Genomic DNA, 24,865 nt, shown 5'->3' with positions numbered 1-24,865 from the left:
GAAGAATATAAATTATCCATGTACAGATTGGTTTGATCTAATGGAATCTTTTGTAATAGTGAATTGATCTTCGTCGCATAATAATGTCAGAACTTATTGACATTATCACATATAATCATATTGGAGAAAATTCGGAAATATTCGACAGAGTGAATTAAGTGATAATGATGAAGATGATAAGGAATTATCTATCATGCTTCTACCAAACAGTCTGATTTGTGCAAAATTTTCCACAATCTATCTTTTCACTAATATCCTTGGACTATGAGAAAGCATTCGGTACCACAAGCCAGCAGTAAATGTTAAAAGCATTAACGCAATGCGCAATAGACCACACTATCTTAATCAAACATATCCACAAAATACCATGGCTAGCATAAGACTATGTGAACAAGAAGCAAATAAAATCTATATACGGCGAGGAGTACGTCAAGGAGACACTGTCTCTCGAAAGTTATTCACGACCGCGACGCTTTTAAAACATACTTGTAAGGCAGATCTGAACGAGAATAGTATCAATATAAAAATGGAGAAAAGTTCAGTCATTTGAGATTTACAGATGGCATCGTCCTTATAGCCGATCGTATGCATGATGCAATAATAATGTTGGAAAAATCACGCTTCCTTGGAGGTCGAACTCAAGATTAACATAAGCAAAACGCATATAGTGACTAATCTGGTGTTAAATATGTATTTGCTGTTGATGGAAGGGATATGGAGCAGACTGTGTCGTATAAGTACTTAAAACATGAAATTCTGTTGGGATAACCAGATATGTTAGATCCATCGTCGCATAGGATTAGCCTGGGCAGTGTTTGGTAAATTAAAGTATGTATTTAAATTGACCTACCCCTACTCCTCAAACTAAAAATCTTTGACCAGTTTGTGTTACCTTGATTTACTTACGGAGCGAAAACATTAACACTCACAAAAAAGGTAGTGAACAAGGTTCGCGTAACTCAGAGAGCTGAGAGCTCCAGATGTTAGGTGGCTCTCCGAGAGACCGAATCCCAAACGAAGAAATGCGTCGTTGTATATAAAAGCAACATACGCTATCGAAAAAATTGCGTCGCTAAAATGGAAGTTTAGATACAGAAATAAAAGAAAACGCTCATTGTTCACATTTTGGTTACTTGTTTTTAACATAACCCCAATTATTTTATAGTTGGTTATAATCATGATTGTATTAATTATTAAAATTAATTATCATGTGTATTATCAGCATAGACATAACTGGTGGGATAAAAAGTTCGTAGGTTGACACATAGATGGTACTACTGATATTAAATTCATATGATTTTTATTCAGCCCTAACCTTTAAAGGATGCGTGTATAAATTTGAAAGCTGTCGAACTATTAGTTTATGAGATATAGCATTTTGAGTGAAGCAACTTGTGTTAGTTTTTAAAAAATGGATAAAAAGGAATTTCGTGTCTTATAGTATGATAAAATTGATCCAAATAATGACATCACCCAGACATCCAAAGTGAAAGTTATCCTCCAACGCCGAATTGTTGTATATGGTCCACATAATGTTTAGAAAAAAGGCACACCATTTTGAGCGTTGGGTTTGGGGGGGAGAGGGAGGTGTAATCGTAAATTCGTAGTTTTTTTAGGTTTTTCGTCAATATTTCTAAAACTATGCGGTTTAGCATGAACAACCTTCTATACAAAAAAATATTCTACATTAAAGGGCCTAGCCGGGTCAGATGGAGAAAAGTGCCCCCAACTTGATTTAAATTCCATATAGGCCACTTTTTAGCACATATAGAGGAACTCACTTTCTGAAATTTTTAGCCCCCTAGGTGGTCACGTGACCCCCCTAGAGCCTAATTAGGCTTTTTATGTTTTTATTTTTTATCTCGGCCGCGTCAAGAGCTAGCCAAAAACTTTATTTAAAGAAGTTGTAAATTTCAAAAAGATCTATATGAAATTTTTTTTATTTTTTGGCGGGAAATTCGAATTTTTAGAACAATTTTAAACTTTTAAATAACTCTGAAAAAAAAAACTAAGACACTCGTTTTTACGAAAATCAATTATAACGTGTATTTTTACACAATCTTTCACCCTGAATTTTTTCAGATTTTTAAAATTGGTGAAACGTACCTTTAAAAATAAAAAACCGCATTTTTTCGGTTTTTTTTTTCGTTTTTTGATACAATTTTATACATATTTTTCAAAAAAGGTAACACCGTCACTAGAATAGGTAAAAAACTGAAAAATAATTGGGGTTTGCTTTATAAAAATTTTTTGTAATGCCATCCATTTTCAAGATACAGGGCGTTAAAGAAAACAAAATTTTACACATTTTTTACGATTTTGCTGAAACTACTGGCAACATTGTAATAAGACTTGGCGGGTTTTAAGAGGTAGTTATTGTGCATGTTTTGACATACAATTAAGGATTTGATATTCATCATTGGCGCGCATAGGGGTAATGGTCTGAACTTTTTAAAGAATAAAGATAGTACGCCACTGACATATTTCAAATTAACAATCGTTTTTGAATTCCTCGTTCAATTTGTGACAAAAAATGTATCTTCTTATTTTTTCATACGACGCGCCATTTTTATTCAAAAAATAAAAGATCTTAATCCTTACAAAGCATTAGAACTTCTAGTAGTTTCTACATCTACATACATATAAACTCGTACATCCATTATAAAAATTAATTCGAATACTTTGGAAACTTCGAATACGTTGGAGATATTTTATTTTTTGCAACAAAACAGCTCGTCGTATGAAAAAATGGAAAGATAGATTTTTTGTCACAAAGGGAACGAGGAATTCAAAATGATTGTTAATTTGAAATATGTCAGTGGCGTACCATCTTTTTTTCTTTAAAAATGTCAGACCATTACCCGTATGCGCGCCAATGATGAATATAAAATTCTTAATTGTATGTCAAAAAATGCACAATAACTACCTCTTAAAACCTGCCAAATTTTATTGCAATGTTGCCAGTAGTTTCGGCAAAATCGTAAAAAATGTGTAAAATTTTGTTTTCTTCAACGCCCTGTATCTTGAAAATGGATGGCATTACAAAAAAAATTTATAAAGCAAACCCCAATTATTTTTCAGTTTTTTACCTATTGTAGTGACGGTGTTACCTTTTTTGAAAAATATGTATAAAATTGTATCAAAAAACGAAAAAAAAACCGAGCGGTTTTTTATTTTTAAAGGTACGTTTCACCAATTTTAAAAATCTGAAAAAATTCTGGGTGAAATATTGTGCAAAAATACACGTTATAATTGATCTTCGTAAAAACGAGTGTCTTAGGTTTTTTTTCAGAATTATTTAAAAGTTTAAAATTGTTCTAAAAATTCGAATTTCCCGCCAAAAAATTTAAAAAAAAAATTCTCTATAGATCTTTTTGAAACTTACAACTTCTTTAAATAAAGTTTTTGGCTAGCTCTTGACGCGGCTGAGATAAAAAATAAAAACCTAAAAAGCCTAATTAGGCTCTAGGGGTTACACGTGACCACCTAGGGGGCTAAAAATTTCAGAAAGTGAGTTCCTCTATATGTTCTAAAAAGTGACCAATATGGAATTTAAATTGAGCTGGGGGCACTTTTCACCATCTTACCCGGCTAGGCCCTTTGAAATAAAAAAGGCCCTATACATAATCCTTCTAAAATGAACGGTTTTAAAGTTACGGAGGTAGTATAGTATAATTGGTCCAAAAAAGGCCTAACCCAGACATTCAAAGTAAAAGTTTTCCTTCAACACCAAATTGTTCTATATTGTCCACATATTGTTTAGTAAAAAGTTACACCATTTTGAGCGTCCGGTTTGGGGGGGAGATGGGGGAGAAGTCGGTAAATTAGTAGTTTTTTTACGTTTTTGGTCAATATTTCTAAAACTATGCTTAAGCGTGAACAAAGTTCTATACAAAAATGTTCGACATAAAATTTAAAACAAAAAAGGTTCTATACATAATTGTTATAAAATCAACGGTTTCAGAGTTACGGAGGGTGAAAAGTGGAGGTTTTCGATACATTTTATCTTATTTGGACAATTAGTGATGATTTTGGGTGGGGAGGCTGACGTATCTTCAAGTTATCACTAACATACAAAGTTATCACTAACAAAGTTTATTTACAAAACCCAATCCTGTTAAAGAAAATTTCTATAACTGGCCCAAAGAATATAAAAAGTATCGAAAACCTCCACTTTTCACCCTCCGTAACTCTGGAACTGTTGATTCTATAACAATTATGTGTAAGACCTTTTTTCTTTTAAATTTTATGTAGAACATTGTTTACGCTAAAGCATAGTTTTAGAAATATTGACGAAAAACGTAAAAAAACTACTAATTTACCGATTTCTCCCCATCTCCTCCTCCCCCCCCCCCAATCGGAACCCTCAAAATGGTGTAACTTTTGGAACCGGACTGGAACCGTTGATTTTATAACAATTATGTATAGGATCTTTTTTGTTTTAAATTCCATGTAGAACATTTTTGTATAGAACATTGTTTAGGCTAAAGTATAGTTTTGGAAATATTGACGAGAAACTTAAAAAAACTACTAAATTACCGACTTTTACCCCATCTCCCCCCCAAACCGGACGCTCAAAATGGTGTAACTTTTTACTGAACAATATGTGGACCATATAGAACAATTTGGTGTTGAAGGAAAACTTTTACTTTGGATGTCTGGGTTAGGCCTTTTTTCGGACCTATTATACTATACTACCTCCGTAACTTTGGAACCGTTCACTTTAGAAGGATTATGCATAGGGCCTTTTTTATTTCAAATTTAATGTAGAACATTTTTGTATAGGAGGTTGTTCATGCTAAACCGCACAGTTTTAGAAATATTGACGAAAAACCTAGAAAACTACGAATTTACCGATCTCTCCCCCCAAACCCGACGCTCAAAATGGTGTGACTTTTTTCTGAACATTATGTGGACCATATAGAACAATTTGGTGTTGGAGGATAACTTTCACTTTAGATGTCTGGGTTTGGGTCTAGTTATACCATACTATTAATAAAGTATTGCATTTTGGTGAAAAAATACTTTTGAAGCCAAAGCTTGGCTTGATAAACATTATTCGGACTATGCACCAGGAAAATCAACCGTTGAGAAATGGTTTGATAAGTTTAAACTAGGCGAAATGAGCAACGGGGACCATATGCAAGCAGTGGACGCCCCAAAGAGGCTGTTACCAACGAAAACATCAAAAAAGTCCACAAAATAATTTTTAATGACCATAAAGTGAAGTTGTTCGAGATAGCTGAGACCCTAAAGGCATTAAAGGGACGTGTTGGATGTATTGTTCATGAACATTTGGGTATGCAGAAGGTCTGTGCAAAGTGGGTGCCGCGAGAGCTCACAATCGATCAAAAACAACAACGAATTGATGATTCTGAGAAGTGTTTGAAGCTTTTTAATCTTAATAAAACCGAATTTTTGCATTGATATATTACAATGGATGAAACATGGCTCCATCATTCCACACCGGAGTCCAATCGAAAGTCTGTCGAGTGGACTGCACGTGATGAACCGACTCCGAAGCGTGGAAAGACGCAACAGTCGGCTGACAAGGCTATGGCATCAGTATTTTGGGATACACATGGTATAATATTCATCGACTATCTTGAAAAGGGAAAAACCATTAACAGCAACTATTACTTTGCGTTATTGCAGCATTTAAAGGACGAAATCGCGAAAAACGGCCCCATTTGGAGAAAAAGAAAGTGCTATTTCATCAAGACAACGGACCGTGTCACACATCAATGAAAACGATTGCAAAATTTCATGAATTGGGATTCGAATTGCCTCCGCAGCAACCGTATTTACTAGATATGGCTCTCAGCAACTACCACCTGTTCACTGACCTCAAGAGAATGAGAAATTTAGCACCAATGAAGAGGTAATCGTCGAAATTGAGGCTTATTTTGAGGGCAAAGCCAAACTGTATTATAAAAATGGTATTGAAAAGTTGTATGACCGCTATAATCGCTGTACCTTGTTCGAAGATAAGTATATTGAATAATAAAATCAAATGTTATCAAAAAAAAATTCTTTCTATGTCAGCCTACGAACTTTTCAGCCCACCGATTATATGTAACACCTAGACTGCGCGCTGCCATCTAAAACTAAGTAGCGATTGCGACGGAGAAAACTGAGGCTATTAGGTGGGAAGTCTCTTTCTAATCAGAGTAGTTCATCGTCATTGGATAAACCCCGTCGATTAGAAAGAGACTTCCCACCTAATAGCCTTAGTTTTCTCTGTCGCAGTCATTAGTTATTTGGTTACAGGCTTTTGAGGTTATGTTCAAAATAAGTAGTCAAAATGTGAAAAAGGGGGTTTTTTCCATTTTTTAACAGACAGTCAAGTCGTCAGATATGTCTAAAAAGGAGACGATTAAGCTGAATTTTGTTGGGAATGTCAATTTTAGGGCCCCAAAAGATGTAAAAAAATGTTGCCACTCCTACCCCCGGGCTTCCCTCTAAAACCTCCCCGTAAGGAGAAAGAACGAAAAATATCGATTTGCCAAGAATCTTTAGTCGTAGAAAAAATATTTCAAGCCAGAATTGTAGCTGAGATAATTTTAAACAAAAATGTTTATTGGTACTTTTGTGTAGAATGAACTGATCTCTACGAAACGATGCTTGAAGAGACCGGCGATTTTAAATGTCAGTTACGCACGAGAAATAAATAAAATGTGTATCAACTGTAGGGTAAAAAGTCGATTTCTTTTCATCAGTAAAAATCGTAAAACATTGGATGCAAAAGGTGCGCTCTTCACCTTTGAAACATATTTTGATTTTTGATAGGACACTCTGATAAAAAGATATCAACTTTTTACCGTCGAGTTGATATACATTTTATTTCAAAAATTGATTTCGCGCGCCTAACTGACATTCAAAAAGCGTTGTTTCTAAGAAAAGTGTTTATTCTGCACAAGAAGTGCAATAAACATTTTTGTTCAAAATTATCTCAGCTACATTTCTTGTTTGAAACATTTTTTACGGCGTACAGAAAGATTCTTGGTAAATCGATTTTTTCTGTTTTTCTCCCTATTAGGGAAGCCGGTTCTAGGTCAATTGCTCAAATGCAATTGCTCGAAAATCAATTGCTCGACATGAAAATTGCTCGAATAAAATAAAATAAAATAAAAAAGAGAAGTATATATCTAAAATATTTATTCACAATAATCCACAAAAATCCAATACATACCCAATAAAGAAACATTGGTAATGGGTAAGCATGTTAATGGGTATTTAATGATTTTAATCTTTCCCTAATACCTGGAAATTATTATAATACCTAATTATCATAATGAGAGAAAATCAAAACCGTTACAGTCCAACCCGCTTATTGGAATAGCCTTTGTGCCAAGCCAAATTATTCCTATACCGGGATATTCTAATTACCAATCATTGGTTGCTACTGTAAATGTTTCGGGACCCCAAATTTCTATTCCTTAAACCGGGATATTCCTTTAAGAGGTATTGTAATAAGCGGGCTTGACTGTATTGTTCTTATTATTTTAAAAGTTCAAAGATAGTTTAGATTTGTAATAAATACTTTTTCAGCGTAAATTAATATACTATTATATATATATATATATGTATGTGACATATCACATAATTTGTCCTAATTCAAGAATCGTTCTTATGTCTATATTTTGTATTATTTTGAATAAATATTTTAGATATATAATTTTCTTTTTTATTCGAGCAATTTTTCATGTCGCGCAATTGATTTTCGAGCAATTGACCGGTTACCAGGGAAGCCCTGGGTAGGTGTGGCAAACTTTATTGCATTTTTTTGGGATCCCAAAATGGATATTCTCAGCAAAACTCAGCTTGTTCGTATGATTTTTGAGGGTCAGTGACATTTTCGTCTAGGACAACTGGACGAAAAATATTCGGCTAAAAAAAATCAGGGTTACTTAACACTAAAAAATAAACCTCCATGATTTTTTTTTCAGATTTCTTAAAGCAAAATTGCGTCCTAGAAAAAATTGAATCAGTGGACTACTATGCCCTGCTCTAGTCATCGAATAGAAGAATACGATAAATTTTGCTACAAAGGATAGTGTTAGGGAAAACCAAGAGTTCTCAGTAATTGGCGGCAAAAAATTATATTTTTTTATTGTTTTGTGTTTATCTGTCTTTCAATTTAGGTTTACGAAGCAAATTAATCATTAATCAAAAAAAATTAATCATTCAAGACAACAGTAGATCTAGTGCAATCCCAAATGAGAGTTCAAAAAAACACGACCTTTACTTATTTTTAGCACATTTTTGTAACTCACATTTTTGGTTCGTTTTGATCTAGATTTTGTATTGACCTTTTAAAAACCAACGTTCCCATTTTGAGAACACAATAAAAAATATGTTGGATTCAGAAAGTATTGAAATATTTACAAATGTTGTAGTAAATATGGTTTCTATATGTTCCATTATTACTTTCTGTTAGCTGCGATGTTTTTTACTTACAGGATTGATCTAAAAACGCGTAACATAATATCAAAATTCATATAACGTACTTTTTGTGCTATACAGGGTGTCTAGAAACTCTCCTGGCAAACGAAGACCGGAGATTCCTCAGATAATTTTAAGAAAATTTAACCCAATTCACCTAATCCGAAAATGCTTCCTAAGAGAGATAGAGCTCTTTGAAGATGGCGCCTTGTAATTAGTTTTTTTTAATACCTTACTAAGTGTACCTTTTAGTACTAGAATACCTCACAATTTAATAATCCAGTGTCAAAAATTCTTAAAACTTAAAGACAAAAAAATTATGCGATCAAGTATCCGTTGCCCTACCCAAAACGGACGCCTATGACCGGTACTAGAAATTCGCAATTGATGAAATCAGTCGCATCTGACGGGTACTAGAAATTCCCAATTCGTGAACTTGATTCATCTCTGGAAGATAAATAAACGTATCAGTTTTCGTTTGTCTAATCTTTTTTTTTTAATTCCAAAAACGAAAAATTTTCAAATCAGCTTTTAGAAAACGGTTTATTCTACCGACTTAAAGCAAGAGCACCTCTTACTACTGGAACACCTCATTTAATAATCCAGTATCAAAAATGCTTAAAAGTTCAAGTCAAAAAAGTTATGCGATAAAATAACCGTTACCCTACCCAAAACGGACGCTTATGACCGGTACCACAATTTCGAAATTTATGAAATCGATTTACCTATATCTGAAAGATAAATAGGCGTAAGAGTTTTTGTTTTTCTAAATACATAGAAGCGTTCTGGAAGTATTTAAAAAAACTAATTATAAGACGCTATTTTCAAAGAGCTCTAGCTCCCTTAGAAAGCGTTTTTGGATTAGGTAATTTGGGTTAAACTCTAAAATTTTGAGCCCATGAATGTACAGTTAAAATATTTCCATTTATGAATGGAACACCCTGTAGATGCCAAAGTTTGGGACCATTTTTTCTTTCAGAACACAGTATTGCATTTTTTCGCAAAATAAAATGATAAAAGAACAACATATTTTATGAGGATATTTGTTATTTTTTACAGTTTTTAGTGATTCGGCTTTTAAAGGGTTAATAAATATATTGGTTATTCAGAATAAGATTCTAACTTTATGGAATGTTTAAATATATCAAAAATTGTTGTTGTACAATAAGTATTTCGTCTTCGAGTTAACTTTGTTGTAATACTTATTTTTATCTGTTTAGATTCGGACAACCGCGTGATTTTGGACCTCCTTTCTTGAATAAAGAAGTACCACCGTACAATCAGCCCATGCCGCAAACCATCCACAGCATTCAGGTCGTCCAGCGACAATACCAAGACGTCGCTCCACCAGGCGTAGACGACGATATAGCACCACCAGGCGTAGAAGAACCCACCTCCTACAAGTCAGAAAAGAAAGACGACAAAGTGGATAAACGTAAAGAATCTGATCGAAAACGAAGTAGGCACGATAAGAGGAGTAGAACTCCTGAGAGGACTAGAACACCGCGAAGGAGATCGAAATCGAAAGAAAGAGAACGCGAGAGTCCCGATAAACATAAGAAGAAACGAAGGGATTCCTCAGATAAAGAAGACGACGATAGATCTAAACGAAACAGAGACAAGAAGAAGCACAAAGATAAAAAAGAAACCGAAAAGAAGAAAAAGCGCGATAAGAAGGAAAAGCACAAAAAGGATGTCAAAGAAAAGAAGCCCAAAGACGAATTTAAACAAGTTGTTCCTAAGAAATCTGAGGAAGACGAAGAAGGAAGAAAAGGGACCGAAAAGAAAAAGTCGGAAAAAGAACGGAAGAAACGAACGGAGAAACATAGAGCAATGACCCCAGTCAAAGAAGAACAAAAGGCTGCCGAGGAATCTACGGAAATACCACCAGTTACAGATGTAAAAGAGGAAGAAAACCGTATAGTAGAGGAAGTTAAAGAAACTGCTGAGATACCCACTGAACAAGAAGCGCCACAAATGAATTTATATGCAGATGTTATGGCGGATATAGATACCAACGTTGTGAATAACTACGGAAAATTGGACTATAGTTCTCCATTTGATGGAAGATCATCTGGAAACCTACCTGCTCCAGATGCTGAGCGGGCGGAACTAACAGAAGACGGGGAAATTAAAGAGGCAGATGAAGAAGAAAAAGATGTATTGGAATTACATAGTACAGATCTGGATTTAAAGACGGAGGTTGAAAAAACGGATATTTTGGCTCCGGTTCCAGAGAAATCGAAATGGGAAGTCGAAGAAGAGGGAGGATTGAGTCCTAGAGACAGTAGTAACTCCGAACTACAGGTCGACAAAGACGGACAGGTCACCAATGAAGTGTTAAAACGAGCTGAAAATGCCATATTTGCTAAAGCTATCAACGCTATCAGACCAGAGATCAAAAAGAGTTCGGATCGAGTAAAGCTGCATTTGCCAGAGAAAGAAGTACAATCAGTGGCAGTAGCGCCCGTCAAAACTGAAGTAAAACCGGTGAGGATATCGGTGAAAGATCGCTTGGGAGTAAAAGTAGAGGATCCAGATAATATCATCAGCCTCAGAGGGCGATCACACACAATGTCGCCGTTTTCTAGACGAGGAGAGAGCGGTCGCAACGCTGGAAGAATTGATATGAATGATTACAAAGGGAACAGATCCAAAACGAGAAAGCACAGTAGAGACAGGAGCAGAATCAAAACTGACGCTAGAATGTTCATCAAAGGCGATAAAAGATTGGAGCATCGACGAGACCAAATCAGAAGGGACGATAGAAGTAGAAGCCCTGAAGAAAAAAGATCGAGAAAGAAACGTTCCAGAACGAGAAGCGTCAGCATAGATAAGAAGGAGAAATATAGGAAAAAAGATAAGAAACTGAAGCGGGAGAAATCGAAAAAGAAAGACGAAGAATCGAAAAGTACTGAAAGGGACGAAGTTAGATCGGTAGTAACGGCCAAACGCAAAACCACTATCGACGAAGCTAACTTCGAGCCCGACTATGATGAATCACATTCGGAGATAGAAGAAGAGGAAATTGTGAAGAAGAAATCAAAGAAGGAGTCAGAAGAAAGCTCCAGTTCTGAAACGGAGTCTTCGTCTAGCTCAGAGGAAGACCGAAAGAAGAGACGCAAGAAGCACAGAAAGAAAAAGAAGAAGGAATCGAGCAGTAGCAGTAGTAGTTCTTCGGAAGAGTCTGATTCTAGTGATAGTGAGAAGGAACGGAAGAGGAAAAAGCATAGGAAACACAAGAAGAAGAAGAAGAAATCCAAGCACAAATAGACTGAATAGTGACGTGTAAACATGTTAAGTTAATAAGTATAACAAAATGATAGTTTTGTATATATTGATAAGATGAACTGTATGTATGTGAATAGAGGATTGTATGGTTTATTTTTGTTGTTTTTACACCCTTGATCCTAAAGAGACTACCAGCGGCGTGCGAAGATTATTCAATAATTACGTGGCTCAATACAAAGATAATGCCAATTCAGAAAAATTTTTACTCAGTAATTAGAAGTTAAAAAAATACTGAATGCAGTCATTACTTGTACCAAAAATGGAATCGTTTGAGTTCACTGCCGATGTGTCGACAAGTTTTTGCCAGAATTTTAAGAATCCTTTGAAATTCAACCTCAGTCATTTGAGATTCGCAGACATCGTCCTTATAGCCGATCGTATGGATGATGCAATAATGTTGAACAAATTCGTCTTTAGAGGTCGGGCTAAACATTAACATCAACAAGATGGAAATAATGACTGATCTGGTGCTGAATCGTAATATGTTGTTGATGGAATAGATATTGAGCAGACTGCATCCTATAATAGTCTAAGAGCTAGAGCCGAAAAATCGTCGTCATAATTGAAGCTATTAATGCAAGAAGGTGTTAACCAGCAAATTACATAATGTGAGATAATTAAGTTCAAAGTTTATTGACTAGAACTTTTTTGCTAATAATTCAATTTGCATTTTACAAAAACAAGTGTTAAGTAAATGAAAGTACAATTTTTTGAGGATACATATAGTCCTATAAATCAATAAGACTAAGAGAGTTTTTATAAAAATTACGAAAAAAATGTAAGTTAACACCTTTTTTTACAAACATATTTTTACATTTGAGAATCAAATAACACATAAAAAGGAGTTCAAAAAAGTTTATTGTTAAAAAAACTAGAAAATTTGTGTAACTTATAGTTAATAAAAAAGGATTTAATTATCGTCTTCTTTTCTGAGGCCATGGTAAAAAGCCCGGAAGTTTTCTGGAATGTATGGCATTTGCTGTTGAATATTTTCATATTTTTTAGATGCTATTGGCCTACTTTTATTCACTGGCCATAAGATTTCACCTGTACTTGAAGTTGACTGGCGCGTTGCAGTTCCTTTACTTTTTAAAATGGAAACTTCTTTCCAATTGTCATCATCATTTAGAGAATATCTGTACTTTGTTTTACCAAATTCCGTAATTTTTATCCACTTATTTACCACATTATTTAAATGATATTTTTTCACCATTGTCAGCTTTTTTTTTATTTATTAGTTTCAATTTATTAGGAATTGTTTTACATCCACAAACTTATCTTCCATTCTAATAATATGAAAAGGAGTTTTTCTCCTGCACTGTACCATGGTGTTTACATACTCATCCACTGTGTAAATATTCTGATGCTTTCTTACTTTTTCGAAAGCAAACAAAATCCCGGTCGGAATCCATAAATGTATAGCCCACTTCAGGGAATTTTTTATGTTCTATTATATCAAAAACACCTTGTTTTATCAAGTAATGCCAAACACATATAATAAACCAGTTTTTGTTTTGACCACCTGCTGAATCACTCCAGACTACAAGATGTTTTTGCTGTGGTTTCAGAGTGGTTAAGAATGCTAGCAGGCAACTTCCAACTTCCTCAGGTCCACGACCTCCCTTGTCTTCTGTCCAAAGATGAAAATACCCCTTGCCGTTTGGCTGGTTTTTGTTAATAACGTACACTCCTAAGTTATATAGCCATACCTACCTTAAATAAAAAGCAGTCTAGTGGAGATTTTAGGTAATGGAAGAGTTTTTTGCATGTCAAAAGTAATGTATAGGTATAACATCAGTTTTAGCCAACTCCATATCTTTTTTTTTTTGTTCTTCAAAGGCTTTCTTAAATTTCTCAGAATGTCACATCTGTTGCTTTACCAGAGTCGCAGACTTTACGAGTATCCGATCGGGGAGTACCAAATCCCAAGTTAAAATCTTTAACAAATATTCTCCTGTACATTGCTTCTGACACAACATTCTCCAGTTTCCTCCTGACACAGTACGCTTCGTATAACTCGAACATCTTATTTATTGATAAGGTGGGTGATAAATACAGCCGAGAAGGGTTCTTATTACGAGCATAGTGGGACATTTCTGCTGAGAAAGACTTAATATGTTCATGAACAATCATTTTGGTTTCTGCTGGTATTGCCCGATTGTGATGACGACCTCTTTCATCCTTTTTTGCAGTTAATTTATCAGCTGTTATTTGATTTCGAATTAAATCAAATTTTTTTAGACCAATATCAAGCATAGATAAAACTGCGTCTTTACAAACCTTCCAAGATTCTCCATCTATTTAAAAAAATATTCGTAAGAATTTGTGCAAACAGCATGTAAAGTGGGCCTCTTTACTCCAATAGGTTTCATCAAGCTACATCAAACAAGTACAGATTTTTGTCGTCATTTTGTATTAAATAGTAGTGGTTAAATAGTAAGCTTCTATCTTCATCCGTAAAACGTGAATCACATTTTAGTCGACATTTTTCTTTACACAACAGCTTACCTACACTTGACTTTTTAGCTGACTGCACCTGACCTTTATAGTTTATTTATGATTTTTCACCAGCCTTGTTGTTCTTTTTTTTTTTTTCATTTCTCATCTCTCACAACAAAATAATTGCACCGAAAACAAACACAACGGCATGTAATAACACCTGATAAACAATTAATGCTTGATTTACCGCGCAAAAATACGCAGATTTTCTTCTGCATATTCTGCAAAAAGGTGTTAACTGCTCTGTTGACACCTTCTTGCAGATACGTCGAGAGTTATCACCTTTATGCACTTCAGGTCCTTTGATAATGGGATATTAACTCCTTTTTTATATACATTTTTAGGGCTATTAATGCCGTCTTTTAACAAAAGGCTTTACTACTTAATAGAAATGGATGTTAACACCTATTTGCATTTGATCAGATCAAATTTACAAAAATGTAAGTTAACACCTTCTTGCATTAATAGCTTCAATTGATATGGAGTTTGTCCTGTGAAATGCGTCCATTGTATTTGATAAAATTATGATCACTTTCAGCTGACACATCGGTGGATACAGGAAGTAGCAGTAAGGGATAACAGGGGAAAGTTAGTGCAGTCATTAGAGGTTTTCACCTCCTATTTTGTTAAACATCCATCGATTTGAATGAAAATGTGTGACTAGTTAGAGCATACCTCAAGAAACCAAATTGATTTGGTGCCAACTTGCACTTTTGCCCTGGGGGTGGATACCATCCCTTCTTGGTTCGATAAAACTATTTTATTAACAATAACCCCACAAAACGATAGAGGGAGAAATTTTAAGTAAAATTTGTTATCATATTATTAAAATAAATCAATACTGAAATAAATCAACAATTGAATATATATTTTTTCGGCTACTACTCAAATCTAAGTATTCAAGCTTAAGTAACGATACATTTTAAAAAATATATTTACTAAACACTTCAGAAAGTATCAGAAATATGTATCGAATGAGCTCTTGAAGAAGTTGATACCATTAAACATTATGATACAAACATTTTTCAGAGTTTAGTCTCCAAAAATTTGGACCTTAATTATTACATTATTTATATAAATTTTTTAAATTGTTTTAAGAAATTTATGTAAAATTTAGCAAAAATGTATTCTAATATGTCAAATATACCCATTATTGGGCACCCCCAGTTTCTGTACATATTCAGTTTATATTGATAGAAAAATATTATTAAATATCGAAATAATATAAAAAGATACTAACATACAATTAATTAGTAATATGTTCTTTTATCATCCGTTACTTCACGCATGTTCTCTTAAATAGACGCTATTGCATAGGTACTTGCTACTGTCATTTCGGAGTCGGCGTTTGTATTGAGTATAAACCAAAAAATATAACTGTTTTCAACATGGCAACAGAATACTGCTGTGAAATTAATTAGTGGAAAAACATTGAAACTGCAAAAGAAAAATTAAAATGTAATTATTAAATTATAATCCTAACTTCATTCCCGAAATTTCTTTGAAAATTGTTCTGTTAACTAATTTCAAAATAAATATATAAATAACGAAGGTTTGAATTTTCACTTTTTCCTAAAAAATTCGAAAGGGTTCTCTTATTTTCATCATCACTTGCTTAGCTTTGATGTTATCAACTTCATCTGGATCTCACTAGGTATTCTTGAGTACTTTGAGAAGTGTTTAGTAAGTAGGTATATTTTATAAATTGCATCGTTTTCCCGTTATTTAAGCTTGAATACTCGTACTTAGATTTGAGTACTAGCCGAAAAAAATATATATTCAATCAACTATAACTCACTTTTAATTAATTCTAAAAGGTCTTTTACGTAAAGAATCTATTCAATTTTTTATTATTTTCAATTTTGGTAATTATAACTATTTTGTTAAAACTTCCAGTTTTTGAATTATTTATGAAAAACCGCTTACACCATGCAGTTTATTCCCGAAAAATTCAAATCTTTGATCTTTAATAACTCAAAAAGTATTGACTTTTTTAATAACTTGATATAACAAATTTTGCTTAAAATTTGTCCCTCTATTGATTTGTGGGGTTATTTTTAATAAAATAGTTTTCACCACCAAGAAGGGATGGTATCCACCCCTAGGGCAAAAGTACAAGTTGACACCAAATCAATTTTGTTCCTTGAGGTATGCTCTAACTAATCACCAACTTTAATGTAAATCGATGGAGGTGAAAAATAACTGCACTAACTTTCCCCTTTCATCCCTTATTGCTACTTCCTGTATCCACTGAGGTGTCAGCCTGAAAGAGGTCATAATTGTCAATATACAATGGACACATTTCACAGAAAAAGCTCCATATTACTTATGACGATGATTTTTCGCCTCTAGCTCTCCGTCTATAAGTACTTAGGACATGAAAGAGATAACCAGACGTGCGAGCTCCCACATCGCATAGGATTAGCCTGGGCAGCGTTTAATAAAGTGAACTATGTATTTAAATCTGACTTACCCATATGCCTCAAAAGGAAAATGTTTGACCAGTGTGTGTTGCCTGTACTCACTTATGGAGCGGAAACATTCAACACCCACAAAAAAGGTAGTGAATAAGTAACGCAGAGGGCTATGAAGAGCCAGATGTTGGGTGTCTCCCTGAGAAACCAAATCCCAAACTACGAAATACGTTGTAGAACAAAAACAACAGACTATCGAAAATGTCGCTGAAGTGGAATTGGGCAAAGCACGTCGCCAGATTGTCAGACAACCGATGGACCGTATTGTCGAGTGGAGGCCACGAGAAGAAACACTACGGAGCAGAGGGCGCCCACTAACCAGATGGGCCGACGATATGAAGCATGTTATCGGTAACTGGATGCAAGCCGCACAAAACATACAGATGGAAATAGCTGAAGGAGACCTATGTCCATCAGTGGACGCGTACGGGTTGATGATGAAATAAAACACAGTACACACATAGATTTTATGCTATTCTTTTTCTCATGATTATCTTTCAGTGCGTCACAGTTTTTCGATTTCTTTCTAACGCATTAAATTGTATGTGACAGAAAAAAGCCACGTCTGAGGTTACAGACAGTAAGTTAGTTATTCTAGTTGTCGATAGATGGCGCCATAATAAAAAAAATGTTTTTTTTTAATTAGATAATAATATTACAAATATAATCTGTATAATTTATAAGACTATACAAATCAAAGAAAATACCGTTTTATAACTGCAAGAAACACATTTGATTTGTTTTTATTCCAAATTGAAAATAAAATGTGACAACTGTCAGATTTAACTAAAATGTCTTGTTATAATAAATGTCATAAATGTGTATTATCACGGACTTACCCTTTTTCCTATCATTTGTTACGCACTGAAAAATGCTCATGAAAAGGACAATAATACCAAGGAACGAAATTTTGGTAGGAAACTAATTTTTAGTAACGAAGAAAAAAATAAGCGGCGTTTGAGAAACAAGTGTTCGATGGTAAGTTTTTTATCTAATTCGGAAGTAATTGCACTTGAAATAGCTCTTTTAATAATAAAGATCTATTAGCCAACTATGAAGACTTTGGGTTTATACACGGTGTCCCAAAACTAGCGGAACGGTCGAATATTTCGCGAAATAAAACATTGGATCGAAAAACTGAAAAATACATGTTCAATATTTTTTAAAAATCTATCGAATGATACTAAACACGACCCCCACGCCAGCCCCTGCAGATGGGTTAACTTTAGAATCTTAAATAGGAACCCACATTTTTTATTGCAGATTTGGATTCCTCATGAAAAAATAAGTAACATCTGCGTTTCTATTTAAGATTTTAAAGTTATCCCCACACCCAAGGGGTGGAGGGGGTCGTGTTTTGTGTCATTCGATAGATTTTTGAAAAATATTGAACACGTATTTTTGCTTTTTGATCTGATGTTCATTTCGCGAAATATTCGACTGTTTCGCTACTTTTGGGGCACCCTATAGAGAGTGAGATCCATACTTTTTAATGAATCATCATCATTCCCCTTTATCGACAGGTCCTGTCTAAACATCTCTTCCAGGTCTTCCTCTCATACTGTATTAAATAGCGTGTTGTTATGCCTTCTGGTCCCAATTAATTAAAACTCAGGTTTTCCGATAACATTATATTTAATTCGAAGTCGATGATTCACTACATAAGTTGTTTACAATATTAACTTGACCTATCCTATACGTGAATACCTTCCAACTACATCAATAATTATAATAATCTTTCTCGACCGAGTTAATGTTTATATACACATTTAAATAATAACAAAACATGACAATTCAATGTTACTTGCGGTTATTGAATCCAAGAACAGATACTACATGGATTAATGACTTTGAATGAGTTTTAAACATCTTTTGTACAGGGTGATATTATAATACCACAATACTAGCACACATTTCCAATGTTCCAGTCTTGGTATTAAGGCACCAATTTACATGATCAATCTTGTAGTGCCTGGTTAACTCGACATTCCGTAACTTTCTCCTGCTATATAGTCCTTGGGCACGTCAACTCTTTTTCTTATCGGTTCAACTAACATACTTACACCTACAGCTTCCAAAAGCTGCAGATTTAAAATACGTTGTGTTTCCATATAAGTTTGGTTGAGTGTATAATATTAGGGAATAAATTACTAATAAAAATCATTATTCCAAAATAATATTTATTGAACAAAATGCAAAATACATTCAATAACATTTAAAAAAATAATAGTTTTTTAAGTGACTAGAATACAGTTTTTAAATATAATAATACTCTGTCATTTTTTTCGGTGCGAGGCATAAGTTAAATATATAGAAAACTATGCTCATTTTCATAGTTGATTTTTTCGTGAACAGATTAACGGATTCCTCTAGTTTTTTTATTATTATTTTAGATTTTTCTTTAGTGTTGTTCTAAAGCTATTTCCTTGTAGCATTTTTATAATCAACTATTTTCAATGGGAAATAAGCCACAATTTTATCAAAAAAATTATTTTATTAACGTTTCGACGCCCAAGTTGGGTGTCGTTGTCAAAATACAAAATAATATTAAACAAAAATGTTGTTGCTTAGTAAAAAAATTCTTCTAATAATTAATTTAATCTGACTCATTTATATCGGCAATTCAGACATTTATTATACATTTTAAAGTAAAGACTTTAAAATGATATTGCCAATATTGATGAGTTGCGTTCCTGGGACGACTTTAGTAAAAAATAGTTCATTTGATTACATGAAATTAACCCAACTCAAGAATATCAGTCACAAAAAATCATAGCATGTGATCTGTCTTTAAAAAGACAAGCAAATGCAACGGTGGCAGTAAAATTCTCGCGCTAGAGATTCCATAGTAAATCACGAGGGAAAACCAGGAAAAAACCTCGTGATACTATCCCGACATCGTAAGTATTTGGGCTTACATTTAGTTTACTTTCAAATCTAATACCAAATTCTGACTTTAGTATATGTATATACAGTAGAAGCCCGATTATCCGTGCTCCTCGGGACCGAAGGGTGGCACGGATAATCCGAACATGTATTTATTATGTATAATACATATTATGTACGTATACAAATACATAATAATATGTACCTACCATAAAAAATAACAGAAAAAAATAAATCTTTCATTATGAGTCTCTCTTTCGTCATATAGAGTTTCCGTCAAGTGAGTTACGATGACGCTATTTTGATAAAACCTCAAAAATGCAACTTGAGTAATAGAAAATCATAGCACGGATAATCCGCACCCGGATAATCGGGATTCTACTGTATATGCTATTTTAAATTATAAATAATATTAATAGTACATAGATATTATAAATGTTACAGTTCAAGTTGATTCTCAGTTAGAGTTGACTCCAACTAGTTGGAGTCAACTCCAACTGAAACGAGCAGTAAAAGTTGATTTTAAAAATTTAAATCAACTTTTACTAGTTGGAGTTGACTCTGCCTGGATCGATTCAGTAAATGTTGATTATACGAGAATCTCAAGTGCATTTTTGATGAGTGTGCGTTTCTTTGTTTTGACCGTTTCAACTACTTATTAGTATAGTCTGTAACGTCGACCCCGTTAGGTAAATTATTCTGATTCGATTTTTTGCACAAACTTACTCAAAGAAATACATCCGTATAACAATCCTTATAACAAATACACAGGGTGTCACGCGGTACCGCGGTCGAAAAATTGTTTAACCAATTTCAGTAAAGTCAGTCAGTAAAGTGACTCTTTATCGAACGAGTCTGACATTACGAGCAGAGGAACAGACGCTTTCGATAAAGAGTATTGAGGTGGTGCGTACAAAATTGTATCGTCAATCGTAAAAAACATTATTAACACTTACTTACAACTTTGAGGAATTTTTTTTTATTTTAGACGAAATAAAAAATTTGTATGACAGATGACTTTTGCATGATGGCCGGTTTTGATGTTTAATCGATAGTTATCAATATTGTATACCTACCTAATTACTAAATCTGTAAAGTTTTAATTTATTTTGTATGAATATAATAGGGCTTTTCATCGATTGTCATTTGTTTCTAGCTTCTGTCATATGTTGTATAATCTGTGTATAATATTAATATACACGGATTATACGACATATGACAGAAGCTCGAAACAAATGACTGTGAATGAAAAGCCCTATTGCGAAACACTACAGAATTTTACTTTTTGACATAAATTTTATTAATAATAAGATAAATTTTGTACAATATTTTTAATAATTAAAGTAAATAAATTTTAATTTCACTCAAATAAATAATCGAGTGCTGCCATTGACCACTTACATTCAATCTCGGTTAATTTGATTAATAATCGCGGCAGGTAAAGTAACATTCTTCTTTCAATACAACAAAGTGTTACTTTACTGCCGAAAATGAGGGCAAATGAGTACAATAATGAATGATTTTAGTGAAGTTTGGCGATAAACAATGATTTTAAACAAATTCGCAAAAATACATAATTTTTTCACTTCGTACAAATTTTTTTTAGATCCGTTGGGCCTTTTTTTTCTCTAAAATTGACTGTTGTCGAGTTATTAGCGACTTAAAATTTGAAAAACACCAAAATAACCATTTTCAAGGTTTAATAACTCGGTTAAAGGTAATTATTGTGAAAGTCGAGCGAGCGGCCGTGGAGTAACGGCATAATCGCTGGCCTCATACGCCAGTGCACGTGGGTTCGAGTCGAGCTCTGCTAAAGACAAACCATTTTCATTTTCAATAATGACACGAGCCGTCTCACCGTGCCTCGGAGAGCACGTTAAGCAGTCGGTCCCCCTGGGCTAGTGTACATCGACACTAGTTACTTGAAACAGGGTTAAAGATGTAATTGGCGCCGGAACTATCCGAAAGGCAAAAATGCCATACGATATTATGTATTATGAAAGTCAGAAACTAAAAAAAATCAAAGATTAAAGCTACCTCTATAAGATCCTGAAGAAATTTTTGTCATTATTTCATTAATACGATATTATTTTTAATTATCAACAATGAGCGCTAACCGTGTATTGAGGCGGCCGTCAATGTGAGTGCGAGTGAGAAGCACCATTGGACGGCTGGAATGGTGCATCTCTTTAGCACTCACCATTGACGGCCGCCTAATACGCACTTAGCGCTCATTGTTAATAATTAAAGATAAAGCTTGGTAATAAAATAGTGACAAAAATTTCTGCTGGATTTTGTAGAGGGGGCTATAAACTTTGATTTGGTCACTTTCTGACTTTCATAATAATGAATTTTAACCGAGTTATTAAGCCTTGAAAATGGATATTTTCGCATTTTTCAAATTTTAAATCGCGTATAACTCGACAACAATCAATTTTAGTGAAAAATCACAAAATACCTTTTTTGCTCAGAATAACCCAAATGATGAATTTGTCTAAAAAAAAATTGTTTAAACAATTTATCGATTAAGTTACTGCCTGGCACCCAGTACATTTGTTATAAGGACCTCTTTTTAAGTAAGTTTGTGCAAAAAATTTGAATCGGAGTAATTTACCTAACGGGGGCGACGATACAGCCTAGACTAATTTGAACATATTCAGTAACATTTAATTTCTAGAATCGGCTGTTTGTGTGAATCAGAATCAACTTTTACTAAATGGCATTGGTAAGAGTATACTTTTCCTAGTTGGAGTCTACTTTTACTAGTAAATGTTGAATATAAATCTTCATTTTATATTTATAATCAACTTTTACTGAAACCAGCCGTTAGAGTTGACTCCAACTAGTTGGAGTCAACTCCAACTGGATAATCAACTTAAACTGTAACATATACATAATACTAAAATATAAAATATGTACTAACTCGATATGTTATTGACTTACTAATCGGGGTATTTTCTTTCTATTGACTTCCTCTTTCAGTATGGGTAACCACATCCTACTGCATTCTACCGAGGAATTTGCGACACAATTGGTTTCATTTAGCATAATTAGAGCCGTTTCTTTGATTTTTCTCTTTTTACTATCTGATTCTTTCAGGACTATACTTGAATCTCTCCACTGAATTCTGTGTTCATTATCCCATGCGTGTTGACATATTTGAGATCTATCAAATTCTCTATTTTTAATATAAGACTGATGTTCACTTATTCTAACGTTTAATGGTCTTGATGTTTCACCTAAATAAAATGGTCCGCATTCACAAGGTATTTTATAAATACAATTCTTTGTTCTTTCTTGTTCATTGTTAGGTTTAGTTTTAGATAAAATAGATCTATGAACAATGTGTTTGTTGTTTTGAATGTTGTTGAAATGTTGAATTTATTTTCTATTGTTTTAAGTTTCTCGGATAGTCCTTTTATATATGGTATTGATATTTTTCTCATATTATTTCTTGTGGATGTTATAGGATCCCGTTCTACGTTGTTCTGTTCTATGCCATCCAATCTTGACAATTCCTTATTTATAAACGATAAAGGATAATCATTTTTTAATAAAACAGATGTTAACAATTGTTTTTCTTATAACAATGAATTTTCGTTAGAACAAGTAATTTTGGCTCTATCATATAAGGATTTAGTGATCCCCTTTTAACGTTGATGTTGTGATTTGATTTGTAATTGAGATATCTGTTGGTGTGTGTTGGTTTTCTATACACTTGAGTCTCATATCCAGTATCCTTCTTTGAGACTCAAACATCGAGGAAAGGCAGACTGTTATTATATTCCTTTTCCATTGTAAATTTTATTGTCTCTTCTTAATCGTTTATAATATTCAGGAATGTATCCAACAATTCTGATCTATGAGGCCATATTGAAAACAAGTCATCTACATATATCTCCACCATAAAGTGGGTTTTAAATTTTGTTTAGAAATGATATTAGTTTCGAAATCCTCCATAAATATATTAGCCAATAATGGAGATAAAGAAGAGCCCATTGCTAGACCAAAATTTTGTTTATAGAATTCATTATTTAGTTGAAAATAGGTAAAATTGTGGCTTATTTCCCATTGAAAATAGTTGATTATAAAAATGCCACAAGGAAATAGTTTCAGAACAACATTAAGTTTTTCTTATTACATAAAAGCTTTAAAATCTAAAAATTACAATCTTAACATCCCGAACCCACAAAATTTCTGCTTCTAGGCACAATTGAGATTTGTTTTAAAAAATATTTAGAAAAAATCAACAAAAGTGGGTCAAAACTACTCCGATTGACTGTAGCGTAGCGGAATTCATTAATCTGTTCACGAAAAAATCAACTATGAAAATGAGGCATAATTTCTCGGAGTGTATCTTAAGGTACTGTAGATATGACCTAAATATTTAAATTGAATTGAGGTAGTAACAGGAATTGTTTGCTTTCTTCGAAGGAAAACTAAATTGTACGTTCGATCTGTTCAGGGCATATGGCTGTCTGCGGTTTCACTTGTCGTTTATAAGCCTCTTTTAAATCAGGAAAGGCAACGAGATCGCCAAAATCGAAGCCTGTTATATAACTAACCAGCTCAATTGGTGTAGCAACTTCTGGTACATCCATCTCAGAAAAGAACTAAAAACAAAAAACAGATATGTATTTTTTAAACTGACATTTTGGTTAATCCTCATTAAACATAGTGAATAAAATACATACTGAATACAAACTAAAAGATATACTGAACGATTGTACAATTTAACTACAATAGTTATTGAAATTTTGTAGTAAGTATTCAAAAAAAAGTACGCCAAATAATATAGTCTAGGCGCCAAATAGAGGTCACCGTGTCCTTTTCAATTCTGATGGACAAACTTAACGGTTTCTTATGGATTTTTGGCTGATGATTACGAATTTCGATGGTGGATTTCGATCCGAGTGGTCAAAAAATTGTAATAAACAATTTAATTGTTTATAAGGCTCTGGCTCATAAACTAAAAGAGATAAAAAATGTTTCAAATAAAATTTGTTCCTTAAGGTGATACAGTAGCGATCAACAGGTAGCCAAAACGCGTTCCAAGATTACGGCTGTAATTTTGAATATTTGTTCGAGATATTTGGCACACGTATTCGTAATATAATGAAGAATGGCGGTACAGAGCCCAATTTGAAAAATATATTAATATGTGGAAATTACTCTGTAATTAAATACAATATTAAAAAAACGAGCCTGTAACGCCATTAAGGAGAACAAAAAAATACACTTTCTTCAAATAAACTTTTTTATCCGATGCC

At 33.6% G+C, this 24,865-nt stretch overlaps 2 protein-coding genes across 4 annotated transcripts in view; one reads left to right on the top strand and one right to left on the bottom strand.

The window, feature by feature from the left end:
• Nucleotides 1-11,827, top strand: part of LOC126879267 (E3 ubiquitin-protein ligase RBBP6) — an 80,409-nt gene extending 68,582 nt beyond the window's left edge. For all 3 annotated transcript variants that reach the window (XM_050642342.1, XM_050642340.1, XM_050642341.1), the window contains one exon: nucleotides 9,666-11,827. In XM_050642342.1, coding sequence (XP_050498299.1) covers nucleotides 9,666-11,718 — 2,053 coding nt within the window. In that variant the 3' untranslated portion in view covers nucleotides 11,719-11,827. The remainder of the gene's footprint in view (nucleotides 1-9,665) is intronic.
• A 7,045-nt stretch (nucleotides 11,828-18,872) lies between these two features.
• The window catches only part of LOC126879266 (serine/threonine-protein kinase RIO3-like), a 40,151-nt gene continuing 34,158 nt past the window's right edge, over nucleotides 18,873-24,865 (bottom strand). The window contains exon 5 of the mRNA XM_050642339.1: nucleotides 18,873-24,208. Within this exon, the coding sequence (XP_050498296.1) occupies nucleotides 24,035-24,208 (174 nt within the window). The 3' untranslated portion in view covers nucleotides 18,873-24,034. The remainder of the gene's footprint in view (nucleotides 24,209-24,865) is intronic.

Source organism: Diabrotica virgifera, chromosome 1 (assembly GCF_917563875.1).
Source record: "Diabrotica virgifera virgifera chromosome 1, PGI_DIABVI_V3a".
Taxonomy (NCBI): Eukaryota; Metazoa; Arthropoda; class Insecta; order Coleoptera; family Chrysomelidae; genus Diabrotica; species Diabrotica virgifera.
Note: the sequence above shows the minus strand (reverse complement) of the source record. Positions and strands in the feature narration are given on the sequence as shown.